This window comes from Triturus cristatus, chromosome 3_1 (assembly GCF_964204655.1).
Source record: "Triturus cristatus chromosome 3_1, aTriCri1.1, whole genome shotgun sequence".
NCBI lineage: Eukaryota > Metazoa > Chordata > Amphibia > Caudata > Salamandridae > Triturus > Triturus cristatus.
In genome coordinates this window covers 666674906-666702008 of record NC_140583.1, presented here as the reverse complement: position 1 = coordinate 666702008, position 27103 = coordinate 666674906, and the positions used below count along the sequence as shown (strand labels likewise).

Here is a 27103-nt window from a genome sequence, read left to right as displayed (position 1 = left end):
CCAAAGCCTTCAGATGTACAGTGAGCCTTGCACCCTCACATAAGTGCTTGAACCTTGTGGAAGTTTGTAATTAAGTCTATGCACTGCTCTTAAAGCCAGGGCCAGACACTTCATCACGAGACTGAGACATAAGGTGGACCCTGCACACTGACACAAACAGCTCAACTCTGTACTTTGTCACAGGAGGCTGAACACTATTGTGCCTACCGTGGGAGCTGAGCCCTGCCCCCTGTCACTCGAGCCTGAGCCCTGCATAGACTCTCACAGGACACAACTCCCTGAACAATGTGATATGTAGTCTTATCCCTGCAAACTCTCTGTCATGGGTCTCAGTCCGTCATGGAAAGCAGTGACAATGTCTCACACGGCACTGACCTCTGCACATTCTGATATAGAAGGTAATCTCTGGACATCATCTCATGAGGTTGAGCATTATGCCTTCTGACATGGAAGCTGAGCCCCTCCTGTGTATTATGAGGGCGAGATATACTTAGCTTTACACAGTCTGTCATGAACGTTAGGCCTTGCACACAGTCACAGAAGGGTGAGCCTGGAGCACTCTGTCACAGAGGGCTGAGGCCCAGACAGAATTGCTAGGGAAGGCAGATCTATACACACTGCCTCTGAAGTATGAAATGTGTAATTTAAGGAGCTTAATTTCTCTACACTGTTTATCACAGAAGGATTACATTGTATTACATTGTGCTGTAGCATTTATATAGCACTTCATACCCTGCTGTGTGGTGCCGATGATTATTTAAGAAGAGTGTCATGCTACACCATAGTTTCCTGCATGAGTTATCAGAGAGATACTCTTACATTGTGCTGGTACCCTTGAATTTCATTGTCTCTCTTTCGGAAATATCCTACACTTGAATATTTTACAAAATCTAGAATGATTTCTATTACCAGTTGAAGGAAGTAGCTAAGGGGGTGGGTTCACTCAAGATTTTTAAAACATATACATAGAAAATTTTGAACATCTACACATAGACAGTGAGATGAACCCTTTCACACTGAACATAACAAATTCCTGCCAGTCACAGGCGGCATGGCTCCTGCTTTCCTGCCTGTGCAGGAACAGGAAGCAGGCAGCCTCTCTCCCCTCTACTCCCCTAAGCCAATCACAACGCGGCAAAGGCCTTGTTGTGATTGGTTGGGATGGCGACTGCACAGCCGTCAATGGGGAGGCCATTTTCTCCATGTAGGCTATATGGAGAAAATGGAGAGTGCGCATGACTGGTTTGGTCGGCTCCAGAGGGCGACCAAACATTCATTGCCCGCAGCATTGGCCTAGCCACTACTCCCTTGCCCTCGAGCAGACCCGAACAACCAAACCCTTCTGCTTTCTCGCAATGCAAGAAACAGAAACATAAAATGGTATTTATAATATCATTTTATGTTTCTGCTTCTCGCACTGCGAGAAAGCAGTGGGGCGATGCTCCTCCGCCCACATAGAGAAGCCGCCCCTTATTTATGCAGGTGCATAATTATGTCTTTTTGATTAAGACCGGTGACCAGTCCTCCCTGAAATTCTTCCACTCCTTGTTGAATTATAGGTCTGGTGATATTTTTACTTTGTACCACAACTCATCTGAAATACATTTCCTTGACCTAACTATAAAAAGTGAATATAACAAATTGTACAATACACTTTTCCGCAAACTGATGGAAAACATCACCCTAATTCAATATTCCAGTCATCATCCATGTAGTTTGAGGTAAAATCTACCCTTTGGGGAATTACTCTGTTTTTGGAGAGATTGAATATGGAAAGAAGATGTATTTAATGATTTGAACATTCTCGTTTTGAGACTTTGCAAATGTGGTTATCCTTTAAAACTTCAGAAAAAACAAGGAAAGGGGTTTGGTAATTTCCTTGTGAACACCTATTAACACTTAGGGTTTGAACCCAGAATGAAGTCGGATGGTGTGAGTAACAACTTTTTGTACAGAAAGCAATCAGGTTAAGAGAACTCAGAATTCTCGTTGGCACCGTGTTAAGGGTGACACATACATTTCAAGGACACCCCCTTTTGCTTTTATAAGGGGTAAAAACATTTGTGACTTTGTGAAAAGATCAACGCTACATGTACCAATATCACAAACCATCCTTTCATGATAGGGACTTCCATCTATTCTGGGGTATTTTACATCTGAGAGTTGTAAAACCTGTAACTTTTGGATTGAGAATAAAGTCTGAGCATGGCAAAAAGAAATATCCATTGAAAGAATTCACTAATTGTAACTCTTCAAATGCCATTTACACAGTATGGTGCCCATGTGATCTCATACATATTGGACAGAATTCTTAGAAGTTGAAGGCATGAATTTTACAGCATTGCAACAGGATCAAATGTGATACTGTTGGAGCACCTTCGATTGATCATTTTAAAGAACAAAGGCATTGTCTGGATGATATACAATGATGAAGCGAGTTGTGCCACAATGACGAGGCAGAAACATTTCTGTAGTTTTCCAGGAATGCGAACAAGAGATTGACATCAAGAGAATGGACATCAAGAGATTAACTGAGAAAGGACTAAATGAATATAGAAACTGCTGGCACATACTCACAAACACTCCTAATGGTTGGCACTACCACATATGTGTCTGTACAGTCAGGTGATCTAGTTGTACACTGTTTTTTTGACACCTGTATTCATTGGTGCCTTACGTTTCCAATGGGCTTCAACAAGCCACGGACTTAAAAGCTTTGCACCTGTGAAGATTTCTCGGATTAAGATCTTTTACATTTCATGTTTTTTTTGTGGATTTTATAATGATCTTCGGAGTAGATATATTTTACCACTTTTAAAACATTGCAATTTTGCACAAGTGAGGCCTGCTTTGGCATACTTGCAAATGCTGTCTTCACCTCGGATGTGTTGTGGGGTGGCAAGCTTTTTAGCAGGGGCCTTACGGCATAGGAATAAATGTGATCATTCAAAGAATGGGTAGTAGAACAACTGGGTTTTTAGCAGGCATGTGATAATACTGTATAGAAATGCACTTTAACAAGGCGTATGAAGTTATAATAGTTAAACCTTGTTGAGGCAAATCATATAATGAGGGCCCTGAAGACCAATATAAGATCATTTTATATGACTTTTTAGACTTATTGTTAATGAAGAATTGTGTTTTTTAGTCTTTTTATTCATGGTTTGTGTACTTGTGCTTTTATGGTCAAATTTGGCCAAATAAAGTTTGTTTGACTTGACTTTATATACGAATATTTGTTAGATACATAAGTTGGTTTGTACATATATGTGTATGCTGACTTTTTTGACCATGTTGTTGATGCTTGTTTAAAATGCACACGTTAGTCTTGAACTCTAGCGTATCTTTTTCTTGTTTTGACTTTGTATATCACCCATGACTATTTTTCTCCCTGTTTTGAAGTCATATTTTTATGATTCCTTTACATTATTGCTAGTCTCCTAGGCTTTTTCGTGACCCAGCAGATGGCCGTTTTTCAACATTGTAGTTCTTCTGAACTGGCCACTCATTTTCTCCAACCTCTAGATTTGGGTCACATTCAATAATGCAAGATTTTACCAATGTATGTCCATGTCCATTTCGCCAATCAAGACAAGTATTTTAAAGATTCAAAATGGGCCTTTTTGCCAATGACAGTCCCTTTTTCGACTGTTGCTACTTACTAGTCTTTTTTTAATGTTGTATCTCATCAAGTTCTAATATTGTGACTTGCATCCAAATGTTGTTAATTCTTAATTACTCTTTGAATTTTTCCTTCTTGAATAGTTATTTTAGAAGATTTTTTTATAGTTGCTCTACAGTGCTGAACCATGGCGTGAATGCTTGAGCAGCTGTGGGGCTTCCGCAATTAATTTGCTTTGCAAATTTGCACACGACGACGCTGTATGAGTGTTTGCTAAGTTTGTTGTTTCACCACATGAGGGCATTTTGGCCCTATATTATTTCTGTTGAGGCTTAAATTTGTTTTCTAATCTTTTCAGAACCATGAGCATTCTTTAGCCTTGGGGTATATTACAGGGTGAACCCATCTTCATGTTTTGCCATATTTATTGCTTCTGTGTTCTCTTTGATATTCATGCCCGTATATCAAATGTTTTTTTCACGCAAACAGAAGTGAGTTGCTTCGCAACCCTAACCCTTCTAGCAAGCGCTATAATTAGCGGTACAAGAATATGTATTTACAGTTTTTTTTATCACTCCACTATAGTCCTTTTTCGCCACTTCTTTTGTTACTTTTTATACTCCAGATGGAATACATTCCTGGCGTACAGAGGTGAGAATTATATTTGAGCCCTTCTCTATACCTATATTTCATAATATTTTGATAGTGATTCTATCTTTTAGGGTGCCTCCAGTCTGTCCCGATGAAGACACCGGGATTAAAGCAATTTTGGGGTTGAAACATTGACAACTTTTAGCTTTGGGACTGTAACTTAAATGATTGTTGGAGAATGTGTGTTTATACTCAGTTATAAACTTGCCCTAACTAACTATGAACAGCTGAGCCAAGAACTGTTATATTCAGAGTTTTTCTATTTCGCTGTTATCCACTCATTCACAACTCACATGCACTATGCCGTTTCACTTTTATTTGGATCACCTTATGTTTAAGGCATTATTTTCCTCAACTACTCAATAATACTTCTGAAATTCTTGATTGTGAGTTGTCTTTTAAGCAATTGTTCTCTCTGTGAAAACATTTATGATTCCTCTCAAAATGTAACATTTTTATATTGAAAGACTCAGAAGGAATAGCTGACTATATTAGAATTCCTGTGAGCCACACACTTACTTGTCTTTGATCTGTGCTACGTAGTTGTGGATCTGGGCTGGGATTCCTTGAAGTATGGAGTTTTTGAAGGTGACACTTTCCACCACTTTTCCTCGACTTCCATCGATCACAACCACTTTTATACCATCTTCTGCAATGAAAAACTTCTTACCATCGACCTGCACCAAGGAAAAGAAACGAGGGTTTAATTGCCTCAAAGGAATTATCGTTATGTCTGTGTGTGCAACGCATGTCAATGTCTAAGGCCTGGAAGTCCAAATCACTAAGAAGAATCCCAGCACTCACCTCTGATGTCCAGTGACATTACAAGTTTTACCTCTTTTCCCACATGAAGTCGCTTATTTATTGCCAGAGGATCTTGGTGAATGTCTAGCAGAGCAAACTGAAAAAAGCCTACCTGTAATTGACATCTATGTAGGTCTAGCAGGGCCTGATCCTTATGAGATTTTTTGGATACCTTCCACCAATGTAAACGATTTTAATTCATTCTAAGCACATTAATGTTTTGTGGCTATTCTGGAAATCCAATAGATCTAGATCCCCTGGACCTGCTTTGGAGAGCCACGGTCTTCCATTCCAGTGAATAGAGTCATATATTTGTGGAATGTCAACCTTTTAGTGATGACTACATTCTCAAACTTAAATAAATAGTTCAATTATGAAATATACACAAGTAGGATCCCTATCTGCCCCTTCAGTTGAGTTACTATGAGACATCCACCTGCCTCCCAGCCTTATCTCAGCATACCTATTTTTTCTGAAGTTGGGCGGGGCTATGCTTGTGATGGGGTGGTGGCAGATGTAAACATTTTCAGGGTGTGTGTGCTCATGTATGTGTGTGTGTGTGTGTGTGGTTTCCTTCATTCATGATATGCCTCTCTCATTCTGTTCCACAGACAATTATCTCTACAGTAAGTTGATTTGTGTGCATTCCAGTGTGCATGATAGAGAGTGGCAGGAAGTGTGGAAGAGGTGTATCATTGCAATAGCCTGGATGAACAAAGCTTCAAGTACAGCCCCTTGTACTATTTTTTATATAGTCAGACTTTGATAGCAGTACTGGAGAATAACCATTGGCTTGGCTCCTTACTGGAGGACCGCTTTAGGCCGCCAGTGAGCTAAACATAGCAAGGTCCTTTGGCCTCTTACTCATCTAGTTAGGGCACAAGGTATCTTAAAATACCATGTAAAAAGAGATAACCATAGGAATAACCAGAATTTTCAGACATCCTGAAAAAGATGTGTCAGAAGATACCCTAAGGGGAAAATTCTGGTCTACTGAAGTGCCTCAATTGCAAAGATGAACTTAGTCTTAAGAATGTCTCTTTTTTTGGATATATAAGCTGCTACAGCACTGTCCAGAGCCAGTACTTAATTTGAGATGGGTACTGGTGGATCCCACGGGCGCACATTTTTTGGGGACAGGTACTCATTGGACTTTGACCTAGAAAAAGCAAGAGAAAGGCAGCAACAAAAACAGTGGCAAAGGGACGGAACGGGCTGAAAAAGAACCTGCATGAATGAGACTAATCAGGGTATGGCTGGTGCAGCATGGAGACGCATCCTAATTGCTGAACTCTGGCAACACAGCGCATGGGAATATCATTCTAACACCCCTGAATCCTCAATACCCCCACCACACAGAGGGTCCGGGACTGGGGTCCACCGTGCTACAGGGGCCGCCAGGAAAGACAGATGAGAGGGCCGGCTGCACACTGAACTGTGAGCAGGTGGGCTTCACTAAGAGGAAAGGAGGGGTCACAGATGCTGCTTGTGCCCAGGTGACAGTGCTGCAAGAGTTTTGGACAGCCGGGTGTGGTGATCTCCCAGAGCAAAGACTGGCGAAACTCATCTATGGTGGCCCTTGGTGTGTACCCATAATCCCCATCCCCGTGGAGGCATATGGAACTGCAGCTCTAATAAAGAAGACGGAATCAACTAGTGTGTCATTCCGGAGCCAGAACATACTGGGGAACCATTTGAAGTAGGCCATAGAGAAGTCATTATGGTCCAGTCCAAACCAGTCAGGCCCTCGTCGAAAAAGACTGTTATCAACCGGAACAGGGAGAGACAGCCCAACCGCTCTGGTCGTGGACTGGAACCTAGAGACACAAGCATCAACTTTCCTGGCAGCAAAAAAAGAGTCCAGGGGGGCATGGCCAACTGCTGAGCAAGATGGCCGCACACTAGCATGGCTCCAGCACCCGAACCTGGCACCGTGAACCATCCAAAGGATAATCTGCTACAGAGAGCTCAGATTTAGCAGCCTGCTGCACCAGAGTACATCTGGGTCCAGCCAGGGCGAGGAAAAAATTAGCCTTTGCAGCCCAGAAATCGCTGAGTCAGGCCACTGCGTGGTTCTGGGTGGGCCCCTGCACTTGGCCAGTCGCGAGTAGCCCGTTAGTGGCACGACGCTTGCGGCCGCAAAGAAACAAAAATGGTCCGGCTCACAGGGGACGGGCCCCGGACATGGAAACGCTTAAGCAGCTCCGCACAGAGAAGGAAACAGATGGACTCGCTCACCGGCTGAGCCCTCTCAAGAACGCGCCACTGCACCGCACCGAGAAGATACGACCTACCTGGTGCTCTTGGGGCCGGGTGCAGAGGGACAGCGCTGGTGTCGGATGACAGGGCCCAACTGGTACAAGATCGAGCAGGAATCAGATCGGGCGCATTGACCGGCACCGATCGAGTCGGGAGCCCTCCGGCGCCGCCGCGAGTCCCGCAGCATAAGAGTGCGTGTAGGGCCAGCTGGGAAGAGGCGCATGACTAAGCCCAGCTGCGGAGGTCACGGAGAGAGAACTGAGCCTTCTATCCCGGGCCATAGAGATCAGTCCCCATGCAGGAGCCAACGTGGGCCCTGACACAGGAGGTACAGCTGCAGCTACAGGAGTGAGGAAGCGCGCCTGGGTGGAGGGAGGGAGCGAGCCAGTGAAAGCTGACAGGCCAAGTAGGGCCCTACCATTCCGGCCGTGCAGGCGGCGGAGAGTAACTGGTGGACTCCAGGCCCCCTAGGTTTCCCCGGGAAGAGCTGAGGAACAAAGCAATGGTAGGAGGAAAGGGCGGCTGCGCCTCGCTGCTAACAAAGTTAGATAAATATGCGTAACAGCAAGGAACCGGTGACCAAGCAAAAATCTCTAAAGAAGCTCAAAACGAAGACAGACCATCGTTACGAGAGGAAAAGCAAGAAGAACTGACGCTGCAGGACATCATGATGACAATCACGACGGTGCACACCTCACTAGAAGCCAGGACTGATTCGGTCTCCTCTGAGGTGGCCCTAATCAGGGCGGACATTCGCAACTCGAACGCCAAAATCAAAGAGGTGGAGACCACCACCAAGGCGCTAGTGTCAGATATAACTTCTCTTAAAAAGCAAGTGAGCTAAAACTAACAACTGAGAGACTGGAAGATTGGCTTGAGGACTATAAAGGGAGGGCCAGGCGCAACAACGTTCGCATCCTAAGAGTGCCGGAGAAAGCAGAGGGCCCTGCAGCTGATCTCTTCATGGAAGATCTGGTCATGAATCATGTTAAGGCTGCGTGCCTCTCAAGCTACATTTCCATAGAAAGAGAACACAGGGTGCCGGGGGGGAAAACCGAGGCCGGGAGCACCCCTCGGCCCATTCTGGCAAGAATGTTCAATTTTCGGGACAGAGATGTCATTCTCCAGGCGGCACGTAAATCCCCAGACATCAAGTTTGAAAACAGTAAAGTCACCTTTTTCACTGACTTCACGTTGAAAGTATAACAAAAGCGCTGAAGCTTCATCGAAGTTAAAAAGGCCCTCCGGGACAAAGGCGTTAAGTATTCATTGTTGTTCCCGGCCAAGCTGCGAGTTGAAGCCGAAGATAAGGCCTGGTTCTTCACTAGCCCAGAGGAGGCTTGGGAGGATGGCTGGTGAACTGTTGGAAGGCAGGGGGAAAGACAGCCCCAGACCCACAGGCAAAGCGAGACGGCTGCTGGGAAGGGGTTCGAACCACAACCCGCGAAGTTTAGGGGTGGGCGACAGGCACTCTGCACTGTTGGGGAGCCGGGTGGTTCTAGATCCGCCATGCAGGGAGGTAAGGAGGGGGAGTTTGAGATTAGACACAGTTGGGGTGGGGTGGGTATTAAAGTTATGTTTTAACTCAGCCATTGCAGTGGGAGGAGCAGGAAAATCGACGACATGGGAGCTCACATGGGGCAGTGGGCAGTCTCCTCGTAAGGAACTCCACAGTTAAAACGGAAATCACATGAGCGCACCAAGACATTTTTATAGACGTTACATAGACATACCCCTATGAATAGCAATAGTTGAAGGGGGCTACAATTCCTCACATGGAATGTCAATGGACTGGGGGACAAACTCAAATGAGGAATCGTTCTCCAGTATCTAAAACGTCAGGGCACCCGAGATAGTCTTCCTGCAGGAGACCCATCTAGTCGGCAACACCTGCACTGCCCTAAACCGGTGGGGATATCAACTCATAGGTCATGTAGGGTTCATTTCCGGTTCCTGGAGGACATGTATCCTTATTCATAAGTCCTGCCCGTACATGGTTCGTAACACATGGGTAGATGCTCAGGGTAGATTTGCAGCCGCCACAGGTATATGGGAAGGGAAACCCATAAGTGTGATTTCCATATATGCTCCCCCCACACTACAACAGTTCACACTAGGGGACCTGAGCAATTTAATCCTGGACCTCCCGGTAAATACCCTGGTACTTGGAGGTGACTTTAATCTAACACTGGATGGTTTGATGGATACACAGCCCCCCAGACTAGACCCCCACAAGGGGTGCAGACTGGCAGACTTCCTCTCGGTCCTTGGGCTGGTCGATATCTGGAGACAATTTAACCCGACAATGCAACACTACACCTTTCTTTCGGGAGCGCACAACATCCAGTCACGCATTGACTACCTATTCACACACATGATGGATGTTCTGGGATTTGCTGATGCCAAGTGTCTGGCAAGGGGTATTTCCGACCACTCACCAGTTCTGGCCCGGATGAGGGTGGACTCCCAGCCCGTGCCCACAACCCTCACTATTTGCCCACGAGCATTATAAATCCCACATATCTAAACAGAGTTGCTAAAGGACGTTAACCTGTAGTTTGGGGAAAATGTTGAGTCGGTGGACTCAGCACAATCTCTCAGGGGCATGTTTGGAGCTGTTATAAAAGGTAGAGCTTTAGTCCTGATGGTGGGGCACAAAAAGGAGCTATCGAGACACTTCGAGACACTAGAGGGAGAAATTCTGGAAACTGAACAGAAACTAAATTACACCACGACGTCTCCATTAAACAGACTCTAGACGCTAAAAAGCAGGACTATGAACAACTACTGACAGAGGATGCTAGATCCAGACAGAAAAACATTTACCATAAAATATATGAACACGGGGAGAGGACAGGAAAACTGTTAGCTTGGCTGGAGAAAAGAGATCAGGCAAGCCGCTGGGTCCACTGTCTGAGGGGGACGCTAGGGGAAGAGTTGACTGACGCCAAAGACATTGCAGAGGCATTTGCTATCCACTTTGAATCCATTTACGCACCCACCACCACATCTCAGGCTCAGGATTCCCAAAACCCCTAGCTACAATCCCAGTCGCCGTACTCTCCCCTGAGGAGAGTGAAACCTTGGAGGGGGATATAACTGAAGACGAGCTGCAGGCGGCAATCTGGAATATACGCTCGGGCAAAGCCATGGGACCCAATGGGTTCCCTATTGAGTTCTTTAAAGTAACAGCCACTAGGGTGACGCCCTACCTCCACGGCATGTATTTGGATAGTTATCAAAAAGGTGCCCTCACAGACGAGAGTAGACTGGCATCAATAGTGGTCATTCGCAAACAGGACAAACCCACTGAGGAGTGCGGCTCATACCGCCCCATTTCACTGCTTACAGCAGAGGCAAAAATTCTTGCCAAATTACTGTTGAATAGACTTATCCCCATATTCCAAAAACTAGTACACCCCGATCAATCAGGCTTCATGCCGGGCCGAAACATGGCCCTTAATCTTCGCCGCATGCATAGAGTGCTGGGCAGAGCGGATACAATATGGGAAGACGCAGCCCTACTCTCGCTCGATGCCAAAATGGTATTCAATATTATCGAATGGCCCTTCCTGTTTGCGGTGTTGGAGCGCATGGGTATCGGACCCAAGTATATGAAATGGATAACACTCCTCTTCACCAACCCCAGAGGACAAATTGTAGTTAACTGTCACACGTCCCAGCGATTTCAATTAGGTAGAGGCACCCATCAAGGTTGTCCCCTGTTGCCGCTTATTTTTGCTTTGGTTCTGGAACCTCTAGCAGTGTAGGTCAGGGGGGACCCCCTACTCCGGGGTTTAAAATGGACAGAACGTCATGAGGACAGAATATCTTTCTACGTGGATGATATACTAATATATCTTGCGGCTCCAACGGCCTCAAACCACCGTATCCTTCACATATTTTGTATATTTGGTAACCATTCAGGATATACCATTAACTGGACTAAATCAACACTGTTTGTAATCCAAGGGCCAAAACCAAAGCTTACCAGGGGGTGAGAGGTCCCGGTGGCAACAAAGGGTTTCTGGCATCTGGGGATTTATGTGACCTTAAACCCATCTCTATTTTATGATGCCAACTTGCAAGGGCCCCTGACGCGCCTTCAGGCAGACGTCCGGCATTGGTGGACCGTCCCCCTGATTCTCCTTGGCAGGGCAGCACTGTTCAAAATGCTAGCGTTGCTTTGGTTTCTATATGCCTTGCAGAACACCCCTTTCAGGGTTCCGGACTGCTATTTCTCAAGTATCTAGAATGCAGTGGGGGTGTTGTTATGGGATGGGAGGTCACCTTGTGTCGCACTGCAGAAGCTGACCAGGGCATGGTATGATGGGGGGGTCGCCCTGCCAGACCTCAAACTGTACTATTGAGCGTCCCAGCTAACAATACTAAACCGATGGGTCCACAGCCCTCATACTGATCCAAGTCACCGGACGGACATCTGGCGAATGGTGGATACCGCAAGGCTTTGTACACAAGCCCCAGGTTCCAGCACTTAACTGGCACTACTGCCCACACAATAGAAATCTGGTACATGCTTAATAAAAAGTTAGGGTGGCACCCATGTTACACCCCTCTGGGGGCCGGAGTGGCTCAGTGGGCCCGTCTCCTGCCCCGGGTTTGACAAGTGGGACTTAATAGGTATTTAATCGGTGGGCGATTTGTGGAAGAAGAACGGGGTGGTCCCTTTTTGCCGACCGATTTGGGAAAAAGGGGGTGGTGATGGACAGAGTTTCTGAATGATGCAGAATACTCTTACCAAGTCAAGAGATCATGGTTTTAATCCATCACCGTTTTTTAGCTCACTGCACCATCCCAGCTCAGAACCTGGCTACATGCAAATTAGTCTGTACCTGTCCCAGTGCATGATGGGAACAGTGCAAACCAAACTACCAAGCCAATTCTTATACTGGGAAGGAAACAAGCTTCCGGGGACCGGTTTCTGGCATCACAGCCTTCGTCGGCCCGGCTTGCCTGAATCCTGATGGTGCAATGAGCAAGGGACTCACGTCTGAGCATACCCTCCCACACTGAGTGTGGATAAAATCGATTTGGGAAAAAGGGGGTGGTGATGGACAGAGTTTCTGAATGATGCAGAATACTCTTACCAAGTCAAGAGATCATGGTTTTAATCCATCACCGTTGTTTAGCTCACTGCACCATCCCAGCTCAGAACCTGGCTACATGCAAATTAGTCTGTACCTGTCCCAGTGCATGATGGGAACAGGGCAAACCAAACTACCAAGCCAATTCTTATACTGGGAAGGAAACAAGCTTCTGGGGACCGGTTTCTGGCATCACAGCCTTCGTCGGCCCAGCTTGCCTGAATCCTGATGGTGCAATGAGCAAGGGACTCACGTCTGAGCATACCCTCCCACACTGAGTGTGGATAAAATCGATTTGGGAAAAAGGGGGTGGTGATGGACAGAGTTTCTGAATGATGCAGAATACTCTTACCAAGTCAAGAGATCATGGTTTTAATCCATCACCGTTTTTTAGCTCACTGCACCATCCCAGCTCAGAACCTGGCTACATGCAAATTAGTCTGTACCTGTCCCAGTGCATGATGGGAACAGGGCAAACCAAACTACCAAGCCAGTTCTTATACTGGGAAGGAAACAAGCTTCCGGGGACCGGTTTCTGGCATCACAGCCTTCGTCGGCCCGGCTTGCCTGAATCCTGATGGTGCAATGAGCAAGGGACTCACGTCTGAGCATACCCTCCCACACTGAGTGTGGATAAAATCGATTTGGGAAAAAGGGGGTGGTGATGGACAGAGTTTCTGAATGATGCAGAATACTCTTACCAAGTCAAGAGATCATGGTTTTAATCCATCACCGTTTTTTAGCTCACTGCACCATCCCAGCTCAGAACCTGGCTACATGCAAATTAGTCTGTACCTGTCCCAGTGCATGATGGGAACAGGGCAAACCAAACTACCAAGCCAATTCTTATACTGGGAAGGAAACAAGCTTCCGGGGACCGGTTTCTGGCATCACAGCCTTCGTCGGCCCGGCTTGCCTGAATCCTGATGGTGCAAATCGATTTGGGAAAAAGGGGGTGGTGATGGACAGAGTTTCTGAATGATGCAGAATACTCTTACCAAGTCAAGAGATCATGGTTTTAATCCATCACCGTTTTTTTTTCCCAAATCGATTTTATCCACACTCAGTGTGGGAGGGTATGCTCAGACGTGAGTCCCTTGCTCATTGCACCATCAGGATTCAGGCAAGCCGGGCTGACGAAGGCTGTGATGCCAGAAACCGGTCCCCAGAAGCTTGTTTCCTTCCCAGTATAAGAATTGGCTTGGTAGTTTGGTTTGCCCTTGTAGTAAGGACTCCCTTAATACGTACATACATTGTTAAGTTAGCATAACCACGTTAGAAGTTAGAAAGCCATCTTGCTGCTTTTGCACACGACACTGCGTTCACATGTTATTGCTTAAACGAACTGCTGACTCGAGTTTTGCCTCACACGAGAGCAATCTGTTGTTACCATCCCGAGCTCTGCGAAGCGACCTTGGTCTGCACACGATGTGACAAACAGTCTGAGTTGTTAGACAATGCATGTTTTCCACTCTAGGTTGATCGACCCACTATTTAGTCATAACACACGAGCAGCTGCACATACCTGAAAGTTGGTGCTTTTAATATCACGGACATCATGTTTATTATTCAGACCGAAGACGAGCCTTCCTGCGAGAAGACTCCTGATGCTCCTGTGATGTGATTTCACTAAGCTGATCTTTGAGGTATGGGGTCCCCTATTCAAGCCTAAGAGACCTTCTGTTAGTCTAATAATAATATTAGCCTCTTAGTAAAGGGAAAGTGGTAGTATCCACTGTCATTATAACATGATCACCCCTTTTATATTCTATGGAATTGTAACTATGTTAATGGTTTTGATTTTTTAATCATTTGTCTGCTTGTATTAGCCAAAGTACTGCATATTAGGACACGTGGTCTATAAAAATAAACTCTTTTTATTTTCACCGTGTCTCTGTTGATTCTTGTTGTGGACTGATGTGAGAATAATATACGAACAGGTATTTCCGATTCCCACCATTCCTGAGTATGTACTGAGTCGCGTGTTCTGGGTTGTCTTTTCATTGGGACCGCCGAGCTAAATCTCGGATAACGAATGGGACACTTATGCTAGCCGGATACTGGGTTCTGGGTTCTGAGGTGAGTTTCTGGTACACCACAACTCACTGAGGTCCTGGGGTTCTACGCATAGTTCTGTGTATAAGCAGAATCCCTGCAACATGGCGCACCTAACGTTTGGTCTATGAGTTGAAACGCCTTAGTAGTGCTCGCGTTTGTCCACAACACCCTCACTCTTGTTTCCGGATAACAAGTCTGACGGATTTAAACCTACCTAGGTCTATTGATATAGGTTCTTTCAAGCTTGATAATTAAAAAGGTTAGTGAACCCTTGTGCTACTGATAGTTTCACGTGTATTGTCCTAATGTCGGTGGATATTGCGGCGCATAGCCGTGCGGCTCTGAAACGTCATTTGACGCAGTATGGGGTACCGGACACTGGTATGAACGTCATCTTTGTGGTGGGAGCCGATGCGGCTCATCCCTATGAGTTGTTCTACTCTTGGGTGACGATTCCAGGGGTGGGGGATGATGACACCTTTCATTCTTATACTGCCGCTGCAGTGCCGGCGAACTATACGCCGTATAGGACACAGGAAATACCAATATCTGCTTGGCAGCATCTTATTTGGTTTAATGGCGCCCTTCCCCATGTGGTTATACCGCCGAGAATGGGCCCTTTATCAATTGCAGGGGCCACTTGGCCGGTACTAGCCGGATTTACGCCTCATCCCCGTTACCTCACGGTGACGGTGGCTGAGCTGCGTGCACTACACACTGCCCTCATTACGGTATATAGGGCGTTGGTGCAGTATGTGTCGCGCAATATGCAGGCGGGGGTGCCTGCTGTTGCGGGACAGCCTACTGATCATCACGCGGTGGTCATTAGTCCTGTTATGGTCAATTCTGTTATGGGCAAGCGCCCCCAAACTAGGGATGATTTCCCCTTTTGGCTTGCTGAAAAATTTGACCAAATAGAAGCGGTTTACCCGAATACTTCACCTGTGGAGAAACACAGGATCCTCACCATTAGTTTGCCTAAGGACTTGGTCCCCCACATTGATGATTGTACAAATTGGGGCAAGGTCTTTGCAGCGATGTACGCGCAGTGCTATGGCACTCCGTCTATGTTGCAGCTGCCCTCCGTAATCAAAAGAGTTCAAGAGAACCATGGTGCGGAGTCTGCGATAGAGTTAGGGATGCGGCTCCTCGGGCAATTTGACCTGGTGGCTACCATGATAATTGGTAACCTGAAGGGTGATGCTTTGCATTTCCAGGTTCGTAATGAACTGAAACGAATTCCTGAGGAGGACAAACCGCAGGAATTTGCGAAAATAATCGCAGAGGCATATCGGGATTTGGGTCGTAGCTCTTTAGGAGTTAAGCCTGTCATAAAGAATCCCGATCTAAAACAGCAGGGTAAGGCAGAAACGTCTGGTAAAGACGACCGGCCCTTTTTTCCTAAACAAAAATGGCAGGTTAAACAGCAGGGGAAGCAGCAGCAGCAGAAACAGGGCTCTCGGCCTGCCTCTCCCGTACAGTCAAGTAGTGAACGCACTTATGATCTGCGCGATCGTGCTGCTATAAAGTCTCCTGATAGATTTCAGGTTTCTGAACAGCGCTCTCCTCGTTCTTCACAGGAAACATCGGCTACACAGTCCGGTGGCGGAGGCGGTGGCAAAGGTCGGGGTGCTCCTCAACAGCGTGACCAGCCCCGACAGACTGAGGGTAAAGGCAAGCAGGACGAATTTGCGCGACAAAGACCCCCGTTTCAGAAGAAGAAAGTGGCGGCTCTGACGGCAAGGTATGCCTCAGATAGTGCGGACACAGCTTCGGAACTGGACATGGGCGCTGACGCTCCTGGACAGCGCAGCGGAAATTACCATAGTCCGTCAAGCTCTGCGTCCATTTCTGGTGGTGACAGCAACTGATATATCGGTTACTGTGGAAACAGCTGACACCAGAGTGGCTCCCCCTGATAGACTTTATGAAATAGTCTTATTAATTGAGGGTGACATACAACGTACAATAAAAGGGATTTTTTGGGATAATCTGACCACCTCCTATGATATCCTCCTAGCGGAGGCAGATTGGCCCCCAGCTTTCATTTTAGAGGCTCCTAGAGGGGAGGAAGTAATCCTCCCGTCCTTTGCGCACACAGTGCCTAAGGACCAAGCTGAAGTGTATGCTGAGGAGTGGGCGCTTGCGCTTGCGCCGGCGGTGTATCGTACTCAGGTGGGATGGGACAAATTGTCCCCCTGCCATGAGATTCCATTGCGGTCTATGCCCCAGCCTCAACCTCAATATCCTATGCGTCGTGAAGCGAGACCTCACGTCGCGGCAATCCTTGAACAATTGGAATATCAGGCCGTTATTGAAACATGTGTGTCCCCTATGAATAACCCTTTATTCACTGTAACGAAGCCTGACGGCTCGTACCGTTTAGTTTTAAATTACCGGCACCTAAACTCCCACTGCCGGACCTGCGCGGTACAAAATACACATAGCTCGGCTTTGGTCGACAGTCTCGTGCGTAAAAGATTTAAAACGACACTTGACATTTCCAATGGCTTTTTTAGCCACAACCTGTCCACACTGAGTAGCCAGTGGACAGCGTTTACTTCGGGCGGAAAACAAAAACAGTTTACAAGATTAGCCATGGGTTACAAAAATAGCCCTGGCGTCTTTTCTGCTCGCGTGGTTTCTCTTTTAGAAAGAATAGACCCCGAAGCACACTCATATGTTGACGATATCTATCTTACGGATGATGAGCTGATGCCGCATCTGTCTCGCGTTGACAATATTATCGTGAGTTTTGCAGACTATGGCTACAAATTCAATTTTGCGAAGTCACACATCGCAGAATATACGGTGTTGTTTTTGGGCTACGAGCTCAACAATGAAGGTAAGGGGTTGGCCCCCCACTTTCTGGAAAAGTGTGCACGCTTGAGTGCTCCTACGACACTGAAGAAATTACAATCTCTGCTGGGTTTTCTGAATTTCGGCCGTACGTACATTCCTGATTATGCCCAGCGTATCAAGCCGCTTTACGCCTTGGTACAGCCTTCATTTTCGAAGTCTAGCTGGCAGCTAGAACACTCTGCTATTTTACAGTCTTTACAGGCTGACCTTCTTGCTTCACAATACTTGCTGACACGTGATAACCGCACTAACCTGGTGATAAGAATAGTACCAGGCGCCGTGGGGTTCACGTATTTGACGTTTAATGAGGGCGACCCAGTCCCCATTGCGTACAAATCCCACTTGTACACCTCTGCTGAATTACGTTTTTCCACGGTCGAAAAAGTTCTGACTGCTGTGCAGATGGCGATCCTCAAGGAACGCGCACTGTCGCATGGGAAACAGATTCTGGTTGTAACTCCATATCCTGCTTTAGAGGCAGTGACTAAAGCAAGTGTACCCAATTCTAAAGCTTTGCATCCACGGTGGATACAATGGGCTACAACACTGACGTCGCCAGACGTCACTTACATCTTTGATGCCTCATTACAGACTCAAGAGTACTTGCAGTATGAATTCGTTCATCCGGCACCTCTGTCTTTGCGCCCGCTCGAAGAATACCATTGTGTCATATACACTGACGGGTCTGCGCAACCCGCAATTGGATCGAAGCACGCTTATTCAGCGGCTTGCGCAATTGTCGTAGGTACATTCGTAAATGGTGAATTCCAATCTGATGCAGTGCATACGCAGTCATTGGGTGATTGTACCGCGCAATTGGCGGAGCTCCGGGCTCTGGTGCTTGCACTGGAGTTTGCTGATCCCCGAGTCACTACTCTTATAGTGAGTGACTCCTTCTACTGTGTCCAGTCTTACAATGACAATTTACACTTCTGGTCTCAGAATGATTACCGCGACACTAAAGGTAGCACAATTAAGCATAAAACGCTTTGGGTTCGAGTGGCAGACTTTAAAGAACGTCTCCCTCTCGTGAGTGTTATACACACTCTTGGTCACCAGCGGCTTGGTGTCCATGCTGTCGGCAACAGCTTAGCTGACGAGGCAGCGAAAACAGCAGTGGCTACATACTTAGTGGCAGCAGTTACAAGATCCAAAAGTAAGATTGATGATGACATCTTGGCAGCTATTGCTGCTACAGAGAAGGGAGGAGATTACCCGAAGGGTTTTCCCTCTCGGTATATTTATCATTTAAGTCCTGATAACGTCCCGTTAGTGAGGATTAACGACGTTGGTGATAGAATAATTCCCAACGCGGACTGCAGACCAGCACTGATCTTGGCTGCACATGAGGGGTTGGCGTCAGCCCACGCCGGTGTGTCAGCTACAATATCTCTGCTACAACAACGTTACTGGTGGTTTGGTTTATATAAACAAGCGCGCGCTTATGTTCTTGATTGTGACATTTGCCAACAGATTAAACCTTCTACTGTTGCGCGCCCACCACAGACATAGCTGTACATCTCTAATAAGCCATTTGGTTGTGTTTATTTAGATCACTGCGGTCCTTTTTCTTCTGATACTGCGTACAAGTACATCTTGGTTGCAGTGGATTCGTGCACACGTTTTCTATGGGTATGGCCACAAAGGAGTGCTGACTCGCGGACTGTCATCAGGGATTTGCGTGTCTTTGTGGGAACTTTTGCGTGTGGTACCTTCCATTCTGATCAGGGCCCTGCGTTCGCCTCTAAGGCTTACAAGGAGGCTATGAAAAATTTGGGGGTCCTTGTCAAATTTTCGTCTCCCTACCGACCTGAGGGTAATAGTGTGGTGGAGCGAATGAACCGTGGCTTAAAGCAATCATTGACAGCACGTGTTTTAGGCACAGGCCGGAACTGGCTAGCCCATTTGTATAACGTTCAACGTGCACTAAATAATCTCCCTAGAAGGTCTCTGGGTGGGCGGACCCCGTACATGATGCTCTTCGGAATCAGAATGTTTGTTCCAGACCTTGATGGTCTAGACATTGCGGCGTCGACCGCACCCTTTGACGTAGATGATCACTGTGCTGTTTTGCAGACTCTACAAGAAGCCAGAGACTCTCTTTCGAAAGAACATTTGCCCTCCACGTCTGAAGCTGAGGTTCAGATTCCGGTAGTCGGCTGGCTACCCCGAGTTGGTGATCTGGTCCGTGAGAAGGTGGAGAACAAGAAGGAGTTCGGCCCCTCTTATCGTGCACCAGTTCCAGTGCTTGGAGTGCAGGGTACAAGAACAGTCATTTTACCTCCACTTCCTGGTCGCAAAGAAAACAGGTACATCTCTATTGACAATGTCAAACTTCAGCGAGTGGCCGATACTTCTTAGTATGACTCCGGCAGTTTTATGCCAGACAGTGCAAAGAAATTCAATGATGGTTCCTGCTTCTACCACCTTGTCTGATGTTGCAATCGAGATGCATTCAGTTACTGATCCCTTGCTGATACCACCGGCTGGTGGTTTGTCCGATGAGACTGAGTATGCTTATCCTACACGTGGACCTTCGCCTGTTTTACAATCTACAGCACTTGGCCAGTCCCGTTTTTCCTTTGACACTAACTCTTTGCCCTCAACTCCCCCATCAAACATTGCTGTTTTTGTGAGCTGGTTTAAGAAACATTTTTTGATAGCTCCTTGGACATACATCTGGTTGATGCTTTTTGGTGTTTTTTTGTTTATGTCCATTGGATTTGTTGTGGTTTTCTTCCGTTTGGTGGATGGCCATTATCTCAAGGAGAGATCGACAATTAGACTTATCAATGGAACTTTGGCCCCCCACTCCTCATCCCACATCATGAAAAGGGACCAGACTTTTGTGAATATTACTGCCTGGCCCGTCATGGATGGAATCGCATGGGATGCTGTTAAATTTCAAATTCATGGGCCTACAGAGGTCATTAATGTGCCTAATGTATTTCGTGTTTCTATGGGTGATGTAGTTAAACAGAACATACGTTCTGATGACTGGGATGTACACGCCATTGAAGCACTGTTTTCAGATTTGAAATATTATGCCGCCTTTGATGCAGAGGATTTGTATGAAAATGCGGCTAATTATGCGGAACAGTATTGTTTTCAACATTATGGCAATCACTTCTTGCATAAATCAAATTCGTTTAGAAATTTTGTAAATTTTACCCAGTGGGAACATTGTCCCACCCCCTCGTTTGGCAGTTCACACACATTAGTTGATAAGTTTACTTATTTTACTGATTTCAGTGTTTCAGCCCCGGCTTCCTTTTATTTTAAAGTTAAGCCTGAGTCTGCCTCCAAGGTTAGACTGACACACACCAAATTGCTATATTCTAAGTCCTTTATGGATGAGTTGTCAATCAAAGGTTATGATCTATGGAAGGCTACTATTGATCTTAAGTCGGTTTGGGGTTCCAAACCGTGGCATGTTCAGGGAACTGAAGCTTTACACCGTGCCTGTCTAGTACCAAATCATATGTTGTTTTTAAATGCAACCATCTTCCAAACCACCTGTTTCGGATTGGCCACTTCTAAAAAACTAAATTCGCCTTCTGTGCCGGATCTGGGTGCTTACCCAAATTGGAATAATCACACAGATCTGTCCCTTCCTGCTTTGCAGTTCTTGGTTTCCAATTCATCTTTCAATATTTCGAAATTTAATAGTGAGGGATGGTTAATTTGGCAAAGCAGTTCTGATACCTGTCAACGTCGTTTTCTAGGACTGAAACCGGGGTATACTCAAGATCGAGTGGACCCCCGGTTTGAGTCGTCACATACAGTAACTACATACTCTGTAGGGAAATTATGTCAGTCCTGGCTGCGACATTCCACCTTGGCATCTGTCAAAGTTCATTTATCAAAGTTACATGACAAAATAGAATTGAATGATTTTGTTAAAGGCCCTGTGGGTGGCAGATCCAAGAGATGGGCGTATGCTATTTACAACGAAGTATGGAAACTGTCGCAAATTGAGGCAGCTTCGAGATTGAGAGCTATTGATCAAGCTAATATGGAAAAAGTATTAGCAGTTATTGATAACAGCATTAACACTCTCTCTTCTCGCATTTATACATTAGATAATATTGTATCTTCAATTGTTGATATTGTGCAGGATGATATGTCTGTGTTGTATCATGGTCAAAACCAGTTGCGTTCTGTTATGCAGTTTGCTTGGACATTACAAACATTGAAGGCAGGGAAGGTCCCTTGGGACTATCTGAATACAACATCGTTATTTCTTCCTTTTAACCTTACTGACAAACAGCAGTTCATGTCCATGAAGGATGCTACGTATTCCCTGCTCCATATTGAGAAATTGGAGCCGTTACCTTTTTCTGTTGCGGAAGTCGATTCCGCTGTGTGGCTCTTACACGGATTGATCAGTCTACCGTTTGCGCTTTTTAAGTTTACCTCTTGTATGAAACACTATGCTCTGGGTAGATATGAACAGCTGGGTACCGCTTTCATACATGAAGTCTGGTCCCTCCCCTTTACGTATAGATGTACAAGGGACGGTACTGAGGTTTATCTGAAGGGTGAAGAATGTACAACGTCACCTGATCATTCTCTTGTATGTAGGCACATTCAATTGCACGGTGCTTGTAATGTACACGCTCCGAATTTGGCCTGCGTCCTCAAAGGTATCCCGGTACCAGTGATTACGCCATCTTTCACGCTGCTTGCAAACGGTAGTTATTTAATTTTAAACAATGAAGCTTGCTGCGGGATGTTAGTAGGGATCCCGTATATAGTAACTGTAACACAGAGGGTTGTCTGCTGCAATAACGTCCTGTTTCCACCCCCGCATGGGAGGCTGGATGCTTCTATCTGGCCTTCAATTCCAACCTTGAAAGCAGAGTTCGACAAAATGAGCAGAATAAGAGCGCTATTGTCCCAAAAGGAGGTGCCATTGACTTCCTCCCGGGAAACATTTGTCCTTCACGTAGCAAATACGCGCACCGAGGTACAGGCGCTTTTGAATACTGACCTCCCCCTGCATTTTGGTGCTTTGATCCAAACAATTTTCAATGCCTCGTCCACGACTGGCCTGGCTCATTTTTTTAAACTTGTGGGCTCGGGCCTCGTGACCTCTTTCCAAACTATTTTTGGTGTGATTCCGGCATTTTTTCATTCTATTTTCTCCAGCGTCTTTGGAGGTGTCCCGTTGATTCTGGCTCTAGTGGCAGGTGTGCTGCTTTTACTTTTCATCTTGAGGAATGGCTGCTCTTTCTGTGCGACACGACAGCCTGTCCCGTCTGCAGCTTCTTCGTGACAGGATGCTTGATTACTATGGTGTCCTGCCGTTGGCGACTTTGAGCCTGGCATATGGATTATCCTTCCGGTATTCCTATTTCACCTGCGTGCAACCTGTCTTCCACTGCCTAGATTGTCCCTTTGAATGGCCTATGGATTTGTGTTTAACCAACATGGTGTCTCCGGACCCGGATTTTGATCGACTGATGAGGCCCTTAGTGTCTCACGAGTCTGCCTGTTCTGGTGTTCGGATTATGGCCTGCGGTGCGGCACATGGTATCCTGGGTAATTGGGACATCGTGAGAGCGGCATATGACTTCTTGAATATGAGTTACTTGGAAGTACACGCTGGTTGCCCTCTGATGGTGCTAGAGGCTCCGCTGATAGAAGAACACGTATGTTCCTTTTCTTTACTTAACTGGATGGCTGAAACTTTCAGTGGCCGTGCCAATGATTTTCTGCTGGAAGCAGTGGCCACATATGCTGAATATACTTTTATGGATTGAGTGAACTTTCGTCCACAGTTTTTCCTCACGTGTCTTGAACTGTCCCTGTACATCTGCACTTCTGCCCGGTGAGGCGTTTTTTCATTTTTTTTTCACCTCCCACGTCACGTTTGGGTTTTTTTTTGTTTTGTTTTTTCTCTCTATTTTTGATGGTTTTTTTTTTTCCAATTCGAACTTTGCCTGAACTGACCAGTTCCTTTTTAAATTGGATACGCCTTGTTCTGCTCTGTTGCGCTTGAACTCTGCGTTCTCTCTTTTCTTGCATACTAAGTAGTGCTTCGATCAAGGGGGCATGTAGTAAGGACTCCCTTAATACGTACATACATTGTTAAGTTAGCATAACCACGTTAGAAGTTAGAAAGCCATCTTGCTGCTTTTGCACACGACACTGCGTTCACATGTTATTGCTTAAACGACCTGCTGACTCGAGTTTTGCCTCACACGAGAGCAATCTGTTGTTACCATCCCGAGCTCTGCGAAGCGACCTTGGTCTGCACACGATGTGACAAACAGTCTGAGTTGTTAGACAATGCATGTTTTCCACTCTAGGTTGATCGACCCACTATTTAGTCATAACACACGAGCAGCTGCACATACCTGAAAGTTGGTGCTTTTAATATCACAGACATCATGTTTATTATTCAGACCGAAGACGAGCCTTCCTGCGAGAAGACTCCTGATGCTCCTGTGATGTGATTTCACTAAGCTGATCTTTGAGGTATGGGGTCCCCTATTCAAGCCTAAGAGACCTTCTGTTAGTCTAATAATAATATTAGCCTCTTAGTAAAGGGAAAGTGGTAGTATCCACTGTCATTATAACATGATCACCCCTTTTATATTCTATGGAATTGTAACTATGTTAATGGTTTTGATTTTAATCATTTGTCTGCTTGTATTAGCCAAAGTACTGCATATTAGGACACGTGGTCTATAAAAATAAACTCTTTTTATTTTCACCGTGTCTCTGTTGATTCTTGTTGTGGACTGATGTGAGAATAATATACGAACAGGTATTTCCGATTCCCACCATTCCTGAGTATGTACTGAGTCGCGTGTTCTGGGTTGTCTTTTCATTGGGACCGCCGAGCTAAATCTCGGATAACGAATGGGACACTTATGCTAGCCGGATACTGGGTTCTGGGTTCTGAGGTGAGTTTCTGGTACACCACAACTCACTGAGGTCCTGGGGTTCTACGCATAGTTCTGTGTATAAGCAGAATCCCTGCAACACCCTGTTCCCATCATGCACTGGGACAGGTACAGACTAATTTGCATGTAGCCAGGTTCTGAGCTGGGATGGTGCAGTGACCTAAGAAACGGTGATGGATTAAAACCATGATCTCTTGACTTGGTAAGAGTATTCTGCATCATTCAGAAACTCTGTCCATCACCACCCCCTTTTTCCCAAATCGATTTTATCCACACTCAGTGTGGGAGGGTATGCTCAGACGTGAGTCCCTTGCTCATTGCACCATCAGGATTCAGGCACGCCGGGCTGACGAAGGCTGTGATGCCAGAAACCGGTCCCCGGAAGCTTGTTTCCTTCCCAGTATAAGAATTGGCTTGGTAGTTTGGTTTGCCCTGTTCCCATCATGCACTGGGACAGGTACAGACTAATTTGCATGTAGCCAGGTTCTGAGCTGGGATGGTGCAGTGAGCTAAAAAACGGTGATGGATTAAAACCATGATCTCTTGACTTGGTAAGAGTATTCTGCATCATTCAGAAACTCTGTCCATCACCACCCCCTTTTTCCCAAATCGATTTTATCCACACTCAGTGTGGGAGGGTATGCTCAGACGTGAGTCCCTTGCTCATTGCACCATCAGGATTCAGGCAAGCCGGGCTGACGAAGGCTGTGATGCCAGAAACCGGTCCCCGGAAGCTTGTTTCCTTCCCAGTATAAGAATTGGCTTGGTAGTTTGGTTTGCCCTGTTCCCATCATGCACTGGGACAGGTACAGACTAATTTGCATGTAGCCAGGTTCTGAGCTGGGATGGTGCAGTGAGCTAAAAACGGTGATGGATTAAAACCATGATCTCTTGACTTGGTAAGAGTATTCTGCATCATTCAGAAACTCTGTCCATCACCACCCCCTTTTTCCCAAATCGATTTTATCCACACTCAGTGTGGGAGGGTATGCTCAGACGTGAGTCCCTTGCTCATTGTACCATCAGGATTCAGGCAAGCCGGGCTGACGAAGGCTGTGATGCCAGAAACCGGTCCCCGGAAGCTTGTTTACTTCCCAGTATAAGAATTGGCTTGGTAGTTTGGTTTGCCCTGTTCCCATCATGCACTGGGACAGGTACAGACTAATTTGCATGTAGCCAGGTTCTGAGCTGGGATGGTGCAGTGAGCTAAAAAACGGTGATGGATTAAAACCATGATCTCTTGACTTAGTAAGAGTATTCTGCATCATTCAGAAACTCTGTCCATCACCACCCCCTTTTTCCCAAATCGATTTTATCCACACTCAGTGTGGGAGGGTATGCTCAGACGTGAGTCCCTTGCTCATTGCACCATCAGGATTCAGGCAAGCCGGGCTGACGAAGGCTGTGATGCCAGAAACCGGTCCCCGGAAGCTTGTTTCCTTCCCAGTATAAGAATTGGCTTGGTAGTTTGGTTTGCCCTGTTCCCATCATGCACTGGGACAGGTACAGACTAATTTGCATGTAGCCAGGTTCTGAGCTGGGATGGTGTAGTGAGCTAAAAAACGGTGATGGATTAAAACCATGATCTCTTGACTTGGTAAGAGTATTCTGCATCATTCAGAAACTCTGTCCATCACCACCCCCTTTTTCCCAAATCCCTTTTTGCCGACCTCCAGGGGGAGTATCAACTGTCACAGAAAGAAACCTTTAGATATCTACAAATCAGTTATGCTCTCAAGCCAGCAATCCCCGGGGGGACGTCGCTTCCTGAGGCGTCCCAATTTCGCGGACAGATTGCTTCTTTTCCTATGCCCAAAAAAGCCATTTCTCTAACCTAGAAGAAACTGATTAACAATAGTCCTGACTGACTAACGCGCCTTAGGCAACAGTGGGAAGCAGACGTGGGGGAGATAGAAGAAGAAGATTGGCGGGATGCGCTGGCCTCCCCCGCGAAAAACCCATCCCCATGAGATTAAAACTGGTCTAACTCAGCCTGGAGGGAGGCATTGTCCTCGCCCAGAGAAGTGGCTATCCCTAAGCGTCTTCGGCTGGTGCAACTCCAAATCCTCCACAGGGTATATTTCGACGCCATCTTGCTGCACAGACTCAAGAGGCGGCCAGACTCGCAATGCCTCCGGCAGTGTGCATTGACTGGCACATTCTTCCACATCCTATGGGAATGCCCCCGCATACAGGAATACTGGGTCAACGTCACCAGGCAAATGGCTAGGGCTTGCGATAAGACAATACACCCGACACCCACGCTATGCCTGCTAAATATCTGGGTAGCGACGGACCTCACGCAAATTGAGCAAGAATGGGCCTCAGGGGGTTGGGTTGTAGCCAAGAGGAACATTGCACAGCAATGGGGAGCTGGCACCTCACCAACAACAGTGGATTGGGCCAAGGATATGGACCATGCCATGCTAGCGGAGAAAACGGTGTTCAAGGGGAGGGGGTGCCCGCGAAAATGGGATCACAAATGGGGAAAATGGAACAAGTATAGAGGTAATATCTGTATCTCTCGGGCGATTGAACTCAGGAATGAGCGAAAAAGGATACAGGGAGGGGCAGCACCTGATCAGCATAATATTGAGTAAAGGGTCCCGAGAGGAAGCTGCTCAGGAGGACTCCTGGTTAAATGGAAGGTACAATAGAACTAGTCACGGGGGTGACCTCTTTACATGGATTTGCAATGATGTTGGTCGGCGGTGGGGTGAAGGGGGCGGAGGAATGCTGGTAAATGTAAAGGTAGACATCTTCGCATTGTCAATGTATTTGGTATTTCCGCTGTCTTGGTTATCAATAAAAAGTGTTTTTAAAAAAAA

The 27103-nt window shown here is 46.3% G+C and overlaps 1 protein-coding gene across 1 annotated transcript in view; it reads right to left on the bottom strand.

The window, feature by feature from the left end:
- CEMIP (cell migration inducing hyaluronidase 1) overlaps positions 1 to 27103 on the bottom strand; it is a 908751-nt gene that overhangs the window by 39185 nt on the left and 842463 nt on the right. Inside the window, exon 27 of the mRNA XM_085644720.1 lies at positions 4793 to 4950. Coding sequence (XP_085500846.1) covers positions 4793 to 4950 — 158 coding nt within the window. The remainder of the gene's footprint in view (positions 1 to 4792; positions 4951 to 27103) is intronic.